This window comes from Stegodyphus dumicola, chromosome 3, assembly GCF_044657685.1.
Source record: "Stegodyphus dumicola isolate Sdum_Otavi_A_Nest chromosome 3, ASM4465768v1".
Classification (NCBI taxonomy): Eukaryota; Metazoa; Arthropoda; class Arachnida; order Araneae; family Eresidae; genus Stegodyphus; species Stegodyphus dumicola.
In genome coordinates this window covers 23,218,544-23,232,128 of record NC_140770.1, presented here as the reverse complement: position 1 = coordinate 23,232,128, position 13,585 = coordinate 23,218,544, and the positions used below count along the sequence as shown (strand labels likewise).

Sequence of the window (13,585 nt, the reverse complement as noted above, 5' to 3'; positions counted from 1 at the left end):
AGCCCACTCAGGCAAACCAGAACGGACTATCAGTATTCAGCGGTCGTAACCATTCGGCTTGAAATTACTAACAAATTAAATTATTCAATTTAACAATAATGAAAAAATTCTACTTTTTGAACCGTAATGCATTTAACGCAAAAACATTATTCGAATATAGTCATTTTTTATATTATTGAAGAATGACATATTCGCCAAAATAAAGAACATCATTTTCTTTTCCCATAGTTCTAGCTGTCTTTTTCTTAAAAAATGGTTTCCGAATTTCTTAGAGCAATTGCGAATAATTTATTCAGAAAGGAAGAAGCAAGGTAAAGAAAATGGCGGGAAATAAGCTGAAAAAAACCTGTAATAAGCTCTGTCGATACCACCAGAAAACTTTAAAAGTTCTTATTATATTTCTACCAAATTCAGTAACAAAAAGAAAGAATTTTCATAAAAGCATTCGAAGTCTTTTAATAGAAATGATTACAAAAAGAAAGAATTTGTTTTAAAAAAATTAAGAGAATTGTGAAAGAACACAAGAATTATGCGTTTTACTTTAATTATCTAACATTTTTGTACTCGGAAACGTGTAGGGGTTGTTTCGATATAAACTCGCGTGATTTTCGAAAATAATGGCAACAGTTTTAAACAGGTTAAACTGGAATTATAAAATGTGAATTTCTTTGAAGAAGTTTTATTCGGCTTTGATCAGCGTATCATCTACTGAATGTTTAGTATAAAAGCTCGAAATTCCTTTTCTTCCGTTTTATTTTTTTTTTGTAGTAGCCTTTATTATTCAATTAATAGTATGTTTCTTTGTTATTATAATATTTCTAATCGCCTGATCTCAACCAAAGCTAGATTACTCCACGAGATAAATCGTAGCCAACAGCAAAACGTTGCGCATACCGTTTAGTTATAAATGACACCAGGAGTATGAGTAAGATGGTCTCCTATCCCCTATTTTCCTTTTTTTTACCAGCAGCTTCTCGAAAGAAGTTTCGGCTCCATACTATTTTAAGTGCCTCCATGCCACGAAGACACATACCAACAGCCATGCCTTCTCATGGATTCGAATCCGGCCTCAAGGCTATAGACATTCTCTTGGGATATATTTAAGGTTTTGGAAACTGAAATTAAACATCTTTTGATCAAAAGTGCTCATTCAGAGGTAAAAGTAATTCATTAAAAGAAGAAAGGGGACTGAGATATAAAGATAGAGAAAGACAGAAAGAGGCAGGATAGATAAACAGATAAAGAAAAATAAGTAGGCAGGGATGTTGACAAACAGTGAGATAAGGAGATAGATAGAAGTAAATATGTAGATACAGATAGATATATAGATAGAGAGAAAGATATAGGTAGATAGGCCATATAATGTGACAGGCAGATAGATAGGGAGAGAAAAATTCGATAGAGAGAAAGATAGGTAGATGGATAAAATAAACAGAGGGATAGGTTAATAGAGAGGAAAATGTAGATAGATTGATGGCTAGATAAGTAGTCAGAAAGAAAAACATAGAAATAGGTAGATAGATAAAATAGGGAGAGAGATAGGTGAATAGACAGATTGATGGAGAGAGAAACAGGCAGATAAATAGACAAAAAATAATAGGAGATAGATAGGTAGAGAGATAGTCAGAGAAACAGAGAGATAGAGAGAATGATAGAGATATATAGGTAGATATAGAAACAGATAAATAGACAGTATGATAAAGATAGGTAGATATTTAGATTGCTATAGAGACAGAAAGAGAGAAGGGTAGATGTGAGACAGAGCGATAGATGGAGTAATAGACAGAGCAAACGAAAGACATAAAATCAGTTCTTCCTAGATTTAGCAGGAAATAATCGTGTAATTAAAAGTAAAATGGGAATTTATTGACCACATTTTAGGTTTACTGAATCAAAAAAAAATTATATATTATAAGTTAAAATCAAATGCTCAGAATAATATCGTGCTAGCTGATTTCAGAAAATATGCATTTTTAATTTCCGGACTTAAAATTGTGAAGTGAAATTCAAATAAATGTTTTATAATTTTTCATAACATAATTCACATAAAATACGTTCAAATTTTAGATAGAAAAATCATAAGGAAACAAAATGCAAAAAGCTGAACTATAAATTCAAGTTAAAATATATTTATGATGTAGTTTATATACCGCGACTGGCGTAATGTTGGACGTTCCCATATTGAATAATACGTTATTTTTTAATTTAATCTGAAAATGTATGATGTATTTCAAACAAATACAATTCAATCCTTTCATTGATTGCCAAAGAGACGATTCATGCTAAATATTAAAAAAAGTACCCAAAAAATTGCATCATTTTTTTCCAAAACAGAAAAGCTTATAAAAGTCTTTAAAGTATATATGTTCTTTGATTTTATGTTTCTTTACCATTTGCCTTTTATTGTAGCTCGAAGCTATACTCAAAATTGCTCTTGTGGATTATACTTTATTTTTTCATAAATGATATATATTTTTTATAAAATTCATGAAAAAAAAATTCGATGTTTTATAGAATTATTTTTACTTATTTGTACGAAGTAAAGGAAGTATTGTAATCGCGAAAACTTTCAGGTATCCTATTTCAACGAAAATATTCATTTTGACCGTTCTCCAATCCATTTCAACCATGCTTTTACATGACATCTGTACGTACGGACAGAAAAAGGACTCTTTTACCAAAAGGGATTGTAAAGCGGATTTAAAGTAACATAAAAAAAAACTCTCTAAACATATAACAAAACTTATCCACTTTACGTTTAAAACCACTGATCTATAGCGGCAAATCAGTACGTGAGTCAGTAGCTACACTCCTTTTTTTTTATTCACCGCGTACTACAGTACATGGTGAGTGAAAGCTTATATCTAGACCTTTCCCAAGGGAGGCAAAATTCCTTCTTTTCATAGCCGTCCACAAATACCAATTGTTTAGTGAAAAGACACACATTCAAACTTTATCTTTTTGCAACCGTTAAAAGATCGTCATAAAATTTCAGGCTTTGTAAGTTCCATATACAAGTAATATACACTCATGTCCATAAATTAAGGATAAGGCAAAATCAGGCAAAGGAAGAGTTAGAATCAAAACAAATTCGACTTATTTGTAAAGCTCATTTATTAAACAAAAGGTAAAGAGCAAAAAAAGATGCTATATGTTTGATATTATTAAAAAAATTAGCGATTTTGTCTCCCTGGAGGAAATTACAAAAAAAAAAAAAACCTATTTACAAAAACAAATATTACATGGTTGGTATGACTGTTAATACATTGTATGTCTCCCAGACGATGCAATACACTCCGTACAAAGCATAGACATGCTGAGTATCAAATTATCGATCTGATCTTGGGGGATATTACACCACTCAAAAAGCAATGCTCTCCGAAGTTCCGGTAGACATGTAGGAGGAGGTTGACGGGCTGCAACTCGTCGGCCAAGCATGTCCCACACGTAATCTACTGGATTCAAGTCCGGTGAGAATGCTGGCCAATCCATACGGGTGATATCCTCCGATTGAAGGCATTCGCTTACGATGTTTGGACGGTGAGGACGGGCGTTATCATCCATAAACACAAATTGTGCGCCCATGGCGCCCCGAAACAAACGTACATGTTGTTCCAGAATGACGTCCCGAGAGATTTGGCTTGTAATGGTTTCAATTCGAACATGCAAGTCAGTTCTGGAACCCAGAATAATTCCACCCCAAACGAGCACTCCTGCACCACCGTAACGGTGTCGTTCAATGATGTTTTCTTGGTGGTAACGGGTACCTGGAGCTCTCCATATGAAAGTCCGGTGAGAATCAGACTGCAAGCTAAACCTAGACTCGTCGGAAAACATCACACAAACCCACTGTTGCGGTGTCCATAATGCATGCTCTCTACTCCAGGCTCACCGCAGGCGACAGTGAGTTGCAGTACGTAGAACGCATCTGACAGGTCTACGAGCATATAGACCAAACTGCCCTAAGCGTCTGTACACGGACTTCCTTGAAATTGTCGTACCAGTGCCTGAAGAGATCTGACGAGACAGGTCTGAGGCTGTGCTCTGCCTGTTTCTTTTGGCACTAACTGCCAAATAAGGTTCCTCATTCGGCATTGTAACTCTGGGGCGACCTGTGCTGTAACGTCTACTCACATTACCATCATCTTGGAATCGTTGCCAAAGCCTGGAGATGACAATCTGGGCAATTCCAAATTCGTCTGATACTTCCAGTTGGGTACGCCCACATTTCAGACGGCCGATAATTCTACCACATAAAAAATCATCCAAATGCGTCCTTTTTATCATAACTATTCGGTTATTGCACTGAAATGCTTATAAAGCTCCTGCGAACAATTTTACTTCTTTGACTGTATTCCTTATATATCACTCTCTTACACTCTCGTCATTGTGACGTACCATCGGTGTCATCTGGTTACTTCCTGAAATTTGCATACGAATCTTGAAGATGTGTGTAGTGAATTTACAGGTGATATATTTATTTTAGAGTTCTATTTGCGCGTGACTTCGAATTATCCTTAATTTATGGACATGAGTGTACTTGGAAACACATCTACATACTATCATTGTAATCGTACTCAGAAGAAACAAAGAAAATAAATGCACAAATAAATGCCTTCTAATCATATCCTCATACGGCAGTTGGCTAGATAGTAATTAACTTCCAATTGGCTAGACAAAACGTCATGGTATATAAAAGTACATGAGCCTTCCAGTTGGTGGTGGAAAAAAAATATGTGTGCGAAAATACAAAATCTACATATAACAAAGAAGAATGTCTATCTGTGTGTTTGTTTCTTTGTTCGTGATACACTCAGTCACTACTACAGCTATCGTCAGGAGACTTTATGCAATTCTTTTCTGGATCCTGGGAAAGGTTAACGTCCACATTTTTTCCAAAAAAATTCAATATACTCATATGTTGCGCGAATTTAACGAACTTTTGATCAAAAGCTCAGCGATCTGAAAGCTTTTGCATTGCCACTCTGCAAAAGCTTAAGATATACGTGTTCGAAATTTTATCTGAATACTGGGCGATAAAAAAAAAATTGTGTTGCCACTCGGGAAAACGCAGTTATATTAATTTGTTTCGTATTAAATATAAAATAAGTAAACTAGGCTATTAAAGAGAAATGTGTTGCAGTGGAGAAATTAAAATATTTCAAAATGTTTTATCGTTCAGCAAAGCGTAAAATAATTAATTTTTCACGCAAATGCGTGTTATTTCATCCGACGCATTTACTTTGCTTTTAAAAGTGAATTTGCAGCAGTCGTCCCAAAGCGTCACTTTTGCTGTGAAATCAGTTATGCCACTAGGCGAAAATCGGTTACTCGATTTGCGCCTTAATTACGATACTAAAAAATCTGATGTGTACACCACATGAAATGTACGAAATGTACGAAATATTAAATTATACACATTTTTCTTGCATTTCATTTAAACTTATTGAATTGAATTAAATCTACTTCGCCGACAGCGCATAAACCACAATAGAATAAATGCATTATATTAAAATTCACTCTATTGTTTACCATAGCGACACTCTGACGCTAGGTTAACTTAACAGTATTATATTTCGTTCATATTATAACTCAGAATGCACAAAATTTATATCATTTAAAGAATTACCTAATCGTTGCCACATGTTCTATTCAAATACTATAACAAAATTAGAACGATGTATAAAAGAAATTAAGAAAACAAAACGAAAAAGAAACAGATTTTTACAGACGATTGAGTATTTCTCATTCAATTAATTCAGTTCTCACTTCGCTACAAGGCAAAAATACATAAAAACTCAAAATATCTTTATTAAAAATTACTAAGTCAATCTTAAACACTTATTTCCTCGAAAACATTCCAGAAAGGATTAAACATGATTTAATTGGCAATAATAAATGAATGCGTTATCTTTGTTGTTGCGAAGCTAAGTTTCTCTAGATTGGCGACAAATCCACTATTCTGCTGTTTCAAATGTAAACAAGCAATGGCCGCCATCAAAAAAAAATATTAGTTTTAGCGGCTCTTAAACAACTTTAAAATTGTTGATAATTCTAAAAATATTGCATACAAATTTACTAAGGGCATAAAAACCTTAACCGGAAGATAATAACAACATAATTCAATCATTTTCAAAGCAAAAAATGCCCAGTTTACAAGCGCATAAGAATAACGAAACTGAGCTCAATGAGCCGACGAACAGAGTCGATATTATATATACATATATTTATATACTTTTGATGCGGCCGATTACAACCAAAATAGGAAGTGCATATCTACATGTTATAGCAGTGCTATATACAAAATTTCAAAGTTCTGAGGCTACTCGTTTTGGAGTTATGCGAGATACGTACTACGTACGTACATACGTTCGTACAGACGCCACAAAAAAGTCTCTTCAGAATTCATTTTAAAGCTGTTTTATAATTTTTTTGGAGGAAAAGAGTCTTTTATTCTGTCCTTACGTACAGATGTCACGCAAAAACATCGTTAAATTGCATTCGATAGCGGTCAAAATGGATATTTTCGTTGAAATATGCTGCCTGAAACTTTTCGCGATTACAATACTTCCTTTTTACTTCGTAAAAGGAAGTAAAAAGGGCATTACGAACTTCAGAAACAACTGGCAACGGGAAGAAAGACTGGAAAACGTTCGAGTACGTACTGCTGAAGCCCGTTCGTATGAAGCAGACGAGCAACGGGAAGCAAGATTGAAAAATATTGAGTACGCACTGCTCGATCTAGACGAACGCCGCAAGTTGATAGTGCATTCCATTACGATGCTAATTATGATTCCAGTCTTTATTTAAGTGTGGTCGTTGGATAAGAATGAAGTACCAGGAATGTTGCCATGTGGGTAGAAAGGTGAACTTGCTAGAACCAGATGGAAAAAAAATATCGTGCAATCAAAAGCATTTCAATAAACAGAATTATTGTAAAACACAAACACTTTCTTTCCTTTAAGTAACAGGCCAACCAGCGGCCGAGCGGTAAAATCGCTGAACACTGGTAGTTCGGTCCGAGGTTCGAATCCCGCGAACGGGCTGGCTGCATGGGTGTTTTCGTGGTTTTCCCCATGTGTAACGTGTATACGAGCCAATTTCCCTTAAAACGTTCTCCACAAAGGCGCTCCTCCTCTTAGGCAGATAGCCCTCGAGGCTTCGCCGTAATTGAATAACCTAACCTAACCTAACCTTTAAGTAACACTACAACGCATGCCGGGTAACAGCGCTAGTAGAATGTAAAATTAACAGCAAGTACAGTGCATGATGTTATGATACTGGGGAGTTATTTATATCTAAAGCAGCCAGAAATACAAGAATGTAATTGTACTTAATCTGGAATACGTAAACATTGTTAAATCATCCGTTAGATCTGTTAAAAGTAAATTACACAACGATGAAAATAAGTCAAGTATATAGACACTAATTCTTGAAAAATAGTTACAGGCATTAGTTTAGTTTGCTTATTTTTACAATGTTTACTTTTCCATGATTTCTTTTCTCTCTTTTTACTTCCTTGTACGAAGTAAAAAGGAAGTATTGTAATCGCGAAAAGTTTCAGGGAGCATATTTCAACGAAAATATCCCATTTTGACCGCTATCGAATGCAATTTAACGATGTTTTTGCGTGATATCTGTACGTAAGGACAGAATAAAATACTCTTTTCCTTCAAAAAAATTATAAAACTGCTTGAAAATGAATTCTGAAGAGAATTTTTCGTGGCGTCTGTACGAACGTATGTACGTACGTACGTATCTCGCATAACTCAAAAACGAGTAGCCTCAGAAAGTTGAAATTTTGTATACAGGACTGCTATAACATGTAGATGTGCACCTCGTATTTTGGTTGCCATCGGCAGCACCAAACGTATATAAATATATTTATATATATATCCACTCTGTTACCCGGCTCAGTGATCTCAGTTTCTTTACTCTTATATGTTTGTAAATGGTACATTTTTTTCTTTAAAAATGATTGAAATATATTGTTTTTATCTTACGGTTAAGGATTTTATGCCTTTAGTAAATCTGTGTGCAATATTTTTAGAATTATCAGCAATTTTAAAGTTGTTTAATTGCCGCTAAGCCTGTTTTTAATGGCGGCCATTGATGTTTACATTTGAAACAGGAGACTAGTGGATTTGTTGCCAATCTAGAGAAACTTAGCTTCGCAGCAATAAAGATAACGCATTCATTTATTATTGCCAATTAAATCATGCTTAATCTTTTCTGGAATTTTTTCGAGGAAATAAGCGTTTGAAATTTACTTCGTAATTTTTAATATAGATATTTTGAGTATTTATGTATTTTTGCCTTCTCGCGAAGTCAGAACTGAATTAATTGAATGAGAAATACTCAATCGTCTGTGAAAAACTGTTTCTTTTTTGTTTTATTTGCTTAATTTCTTTTATACATAGTTCTAGCTTTATTCTAGTATTTGAACAGAACGTGTGGCAACGATTAAATAATTCTTTAAATGATATACATTTTGTGCATTCTGAGTTATAATATGAATGAAATATAATACTGTTAAGTAAACCTAGCGCCAGAGTGTCGCTCTGGTAAACAAAGTGAATTTTAAAGAATGCATTTATTCTATTGTGGTTTATGCGCTGTCGGCGAAGTAGGTTTAATTCAATCTAATAAGTTTAAATAAAATGCAAGAAAAAATGCGTATAATTTAATATTCCGTACAAGGAAGTCATGTGGTGTACTCATCAGATTCTTTGTTTTGAATATTGGCTTAATTCTCCCAATGTAATGCATTGTTTCGCTACATTAAACTGCTTGAAAATATCGGTAAATTCTAATAGTATTTTTCTGTTATTAATAATAAGGATTACTTTTCCCCCTAGTGCTTTTTAACTTCTTTTTAGTTAATTATGAATTTCAATTAACCATGAATGTTGTCCATTGCTAATTTGAAGTCCAGTACATTAATTAAGATACTAATTACCCTTAAATGTTTACCAAATATTGCATAATTACGAAATTTCATACACCTCAATTATTGGGAAAGATGTTCTAAGATTTCGGCAACCGCCTTCTAACTCTTGATATTGAAGAGTTTGGAATCAGATGAAGTGCCAAAAAACGGGTAGTTGTGTTTAGTATGCAAGTAGTTATTCAAAGCAGTATCTTCATATTATACATTATATTTAAGGCATATAATCATCATAGCAACTCATCACAAATCCTCACAATTGTCACAAAAAAAGACAGTTCTACATATCCCATTCTACTCGGCCGACTGACGAAATTCAAATTGCGTTTTTTATGTCTTGAAAGCTCGACTTATAGTATACGTATTAGATTTATACATAGCATTATTCTAATATAGATATTTTGACACAAAATCTGACTTTTCTGAAATGACATGCCATTTTTCTTTAAATATTTCGATTCTACAACTCAAATTATGCCAAACTACCAAGTTTTGTAAAAATCACAGTTGTCGTTTTTGAAAAATTAGCTCTTAAAATTTTAGCACCTCAATATTAATTGAATTTGATATATATTAATTAACATCTCTTTTTTATTAAACTTGCTTGATTTTTTCTTCCAAAATTCGAAATTTAAGCTTAATAAAAGTATAACTCGGACCTTTTTTTATGATTTATTTCTAAATTTTGTATTTTTTAAATATTTTTTATAGATTTTTCCAAGAATGTTTTTATTATAACTTATAAAATTCTTAACATCATAAAGTGGATGTATTTCTAGGCCCACCTGCAAAAAAATTACAGTTTTTATTAAAAATTTTCTAAGATATATCTGAATTTATATACTGGCGATTTTTAAAATTTGGCTTTTTAAAAAAAAAAAGAGTTAATAACGCCAAATGTGGTTTTCTCACTTTCAAATACGTTAAAATTATTTGAAAGTATGAAAGATGGCCTTTTTTTCCGTTCGTGTACAATGAAAAAGTATCTCATGTGTACACCACATGACTTCCTTGTACGGAATATTAAATTATACGCAATTTTTCTTGCATTTCCTTTAAACTTATTCGATTGAATTAAACCTACTTCGCCGACAGCGCATAAACCACAATAGAATAAATGCATTCTTTAAAATTCCCTCAAGTATTTGTTTACCATAGCGACATTCTGGCACTAGATTCACTTAACAGTATTATATTTCGTTCATATTATACCTCAAAATGCACAGAATTTATAGGATTTAAAGAATTATCTAATCGTTGCCACATGTTCTATTCAAATACTAGAATAAAGTATAAAAGAAATTAAGCAAACAAAACAAAAAAGAAACAGTTCTTCACAGACGATTGAGTATTTCTCATTCAATTAATTCAGTTCTCACTTCGTGAGAAGGTAAAAATACATAAAATCTTAAAATATCTATATTAAAAATTACGAAGTAAATCTTAAACACTTATGTCCTCGAAAGAATTCCAGAAAGGATTAAGCATGATTTAATTGGCAATAATAAATGAAGGCGTTATCTTTGTTGTTGCGAAGCTACGTTTCTCTAGATTGGCAAACAAGTCCACTAGTCTGCTGTTTCAAATGTAAACAATCAATAGCCGCCATAAAAGAAGGCTTAGCGGCACTTAAACAACTTTAAAATTGTTGATAATTCTAAAAATATTGCAAACAGATTTACTAAAGGCATAAAAACTTTAACCGGAAGATAAAAAACAACATAATTCAATCATTTTTAAAGCAAAAAGTGTACAATTTAAAAATATATAAGAGTAAAGAAAGAGATCACTGAGCCGGGTAACAGAGTGGATATATATATAAATATATTTATATACGTTTGGTGCAGCCGATTGCAAAAAAAAATACTAGGTACACATCTACATGTTACAGCAGTCTTATATACAAAATTTCAACGTTCTGAGGTTACTCGTTTTTGAGTTATGCGAGATACGTACGTACGTTCGTACACATGCCACGAAACATTCTCTTCAGAATTCATTTTAAAGCAATTTTATAATTTTTTTTTGGAGGAAACGAGTCTTTTATTCTGTCCTTACGTATAGATATCACGCAAAAACTTCGTTAAATTGCATTCGAAAGCGGTCAAAATCGATATTTTCGTTGAAATATGCTGCCTGAAACTTTTCGCTATTACAATACTTCCTTTTTACTTCGTACAAGTAAGTAAAAAGGAAAGAAAAATAGTTTGCTGTAAATTAAGAAGTTCGTGAAGTATAAAATTATACTTGGCACAAACTGAAAAAAATGCGCCAAGATGAATTTTAAAATTTCTCCATAAATTCCCCCAAAAAATTACAAAGTTTAATATTTAGGCATAATTTGAGTTGTAGAATCGACATATGGAAAAACGTTGCCATGGCATTTCAGAAGTCCGATTTCGTGTCAAAATACAATAAATGAGAACAATAAATATGAGAACAATGATATATATAAATCTAATACATATTCTAAGTCGCACTTTCGAGACATCTAAAACGCAAGTTAAATTTCGATAATCGGCCCAGTAGAACGGAAGATATAGAACTGTCCCAATTTTTTTTTCGCAGTGTACATTAATGCTCATGCATTAATACTGAAGAAGTATTTCACTCTGAAAGAGTATTAAATTCACAGAATATTTCAGTCGAAGAGCAACAGTCATTAACCCAATGGTAAGCACCTCGTCGCTCATAACTATCAACTATTCTAATTATTATCGACAATTTAGCAAGCTACTAAAAGATAGGCAGAAAATTTTCTTACCTGATATTCAATCTTGGCCAGAACTTCGTATTTCCTGAGCAAGTTAATGTGCTTGGAAAAAGCAGATAGTTCAATGGGTGCTTTCGGAATCAGCGGCATTAACTTTTCATCCTCGTTCATGGGAAGGAACCCGCTGTTCAGAAGGGACAACTGGATGCGGCTGATGGAATGGGCAGCTCCAGCCTTCCTTCGGAGAAGGTTGCTGCCCCCGCTGGAGTTTGCCGGCTTCGCTTGTTTTCTTTTGGGTTTCTTCGCCGTCATTTTGCTCCAGGTGGATGTGTTGTTATTTTCACCGCTGTATCCCGCTGTCGCGAAGTCCTCCAGTTTGGAGCAAGTTGAAGTTTCTTTCCCTTCACACAAAAAAAAATATCAAAGGAAATTCACTTGGAATCCACCGAATAGCTCGCAGTCTCTTTTCATTTCGTTTTGTGACGATACTACAGTACAAATGAGAGGCCTACTTCTTGAAGTATTAAAAATCCTCTATGAAATGGCTAGTTAGTAGAAATAGTTAACATATAAACACCTACATTAATTTCTCCGCACTTCTATAAAATATAACAGTACATTAAAAAACTCATGATGGAAAATCCAGGAATTATTCAGACATAATAACGTTCTAGGATAACGTGAGTGCAAACATGAATTAATTCAAATGGTAATCATTTCTTTCAGATAAAAAGATGACTATAACTATTGTACAAGGCAACGTGAATTGAACTGCGAAAGTGCTTTTACACTTTTTAATTAAATTCCATATTTCAGAAATGTAGAAAATATTATATACGAGACTAGAGTCTTGTCAAATAAATATTTAGTTCTCCTGTCGCTTTTTCCCGATTTTGAAAAATAATCACTATTATCTTTAAAAATAAACCTTCGAATTTAAATTCTATGTAGCTGAAATTTTATCTTACCACTATTGTATTCTTTTACGAGATATAAAATTCAATGGATTATTAATTACGATTTTATAAAAATCATATTCAAACGAGTCTAACTGTTTTGCTAAAGACATAAAAATATACCTTAAAATAACAAAACTTTAAAACTAGCCAAACTATATTCAGAAACAAAAACTTAACAAAAGTTTTGTTAGAAGTATTTTACATGATGCCCTACAATATTTTTTGGAACATACGGAGAAATTCGAATTTCAATAATTACGTCATATCCAGCGTCAATAATTACGTCATATTCCTTTTTTATAAAGTAATTCACAATTTAGTCCTAATGGCGTTGATTTATTGCCAATATAGTGCACAAATCCACAGCCACATTTTTTTCCAGATAATCTTCGGATTAGAAGTAGTATTCTTTATCAGCTATATTGAAAAACTTCGATGTCGATAGTTCAAATTTAAACACTCGCATATCAAGACCTTTCAATCCTCTGTCAAAAAATGAACACGTGCTTCTGTTTTTTACTCTTTCGAACACTGTCACTCGAAAATCGGAACGTTGAAAACGAAGCAAAAAACTTTCCTGTATCCAAATTTTTCCATACAAGAAAGGTTAAAAAAAATGGCGCAACAAAAAGCAGAATCAATTCGTTTTTGTGAAAGAGAGGACACACGTTGTTCACTTACAGGAGCTACTCATCCGCGCGTGTGCTCCGTGGAAAGACGGAATGCATACTGACACCGGCAGGCGCAGACGATTTCGGAGTGATCTAAAAATAGAAACCGATCCCGTAAAATCGTCGGGTTGTCTGACGTTCTACATGGAGCATGCGCGCAACAGGCAGTTTCGCCAACCTGCTGTTAGAAATGAATTTCCCCCCTACTCATATTTCTATCTCATTATTTTTTAATAAAAATTGCTTAATTATAATTCAGACGAGCGGTAATCTTTTATACATACTTCGATTACAT

At 33.3% G+C, this 13,585-nt stretch overlaps 1 protein-coding gene across 2 annotated transcripts in view; it reads right to left on the bottom strand.

Annotated features, from left to right (window-relative positions):
• The window catches only part of LOC118184887 (receptor-type tyrosine-protein phosphatase kappa-like), a 640,424-nt gene extending 627,077 nt beyond the window's left edge, over positions 1 to 13,347 (bottom strand). The window contains exon 1 of one of the 2 annotated variants that reach the window (XM_085812648.1): positions 11,712 to 13,347. In XM_085812648.1, coding sequence (XP_085668774.1) covers positions 11,712 to 11,972 — 261 coding nt within the window. In that variant the 5' untranslated portion in view covers positions 11,973 to 13,347. The remainder of the gene's footprint in view (positions 1 to 11,711) is intronic. The other variant, XM_085812647.1, reaches the window with a different exon arrangement.
• Positions 13,348 to 13,585: the final 238 nt, after the last annotated feature.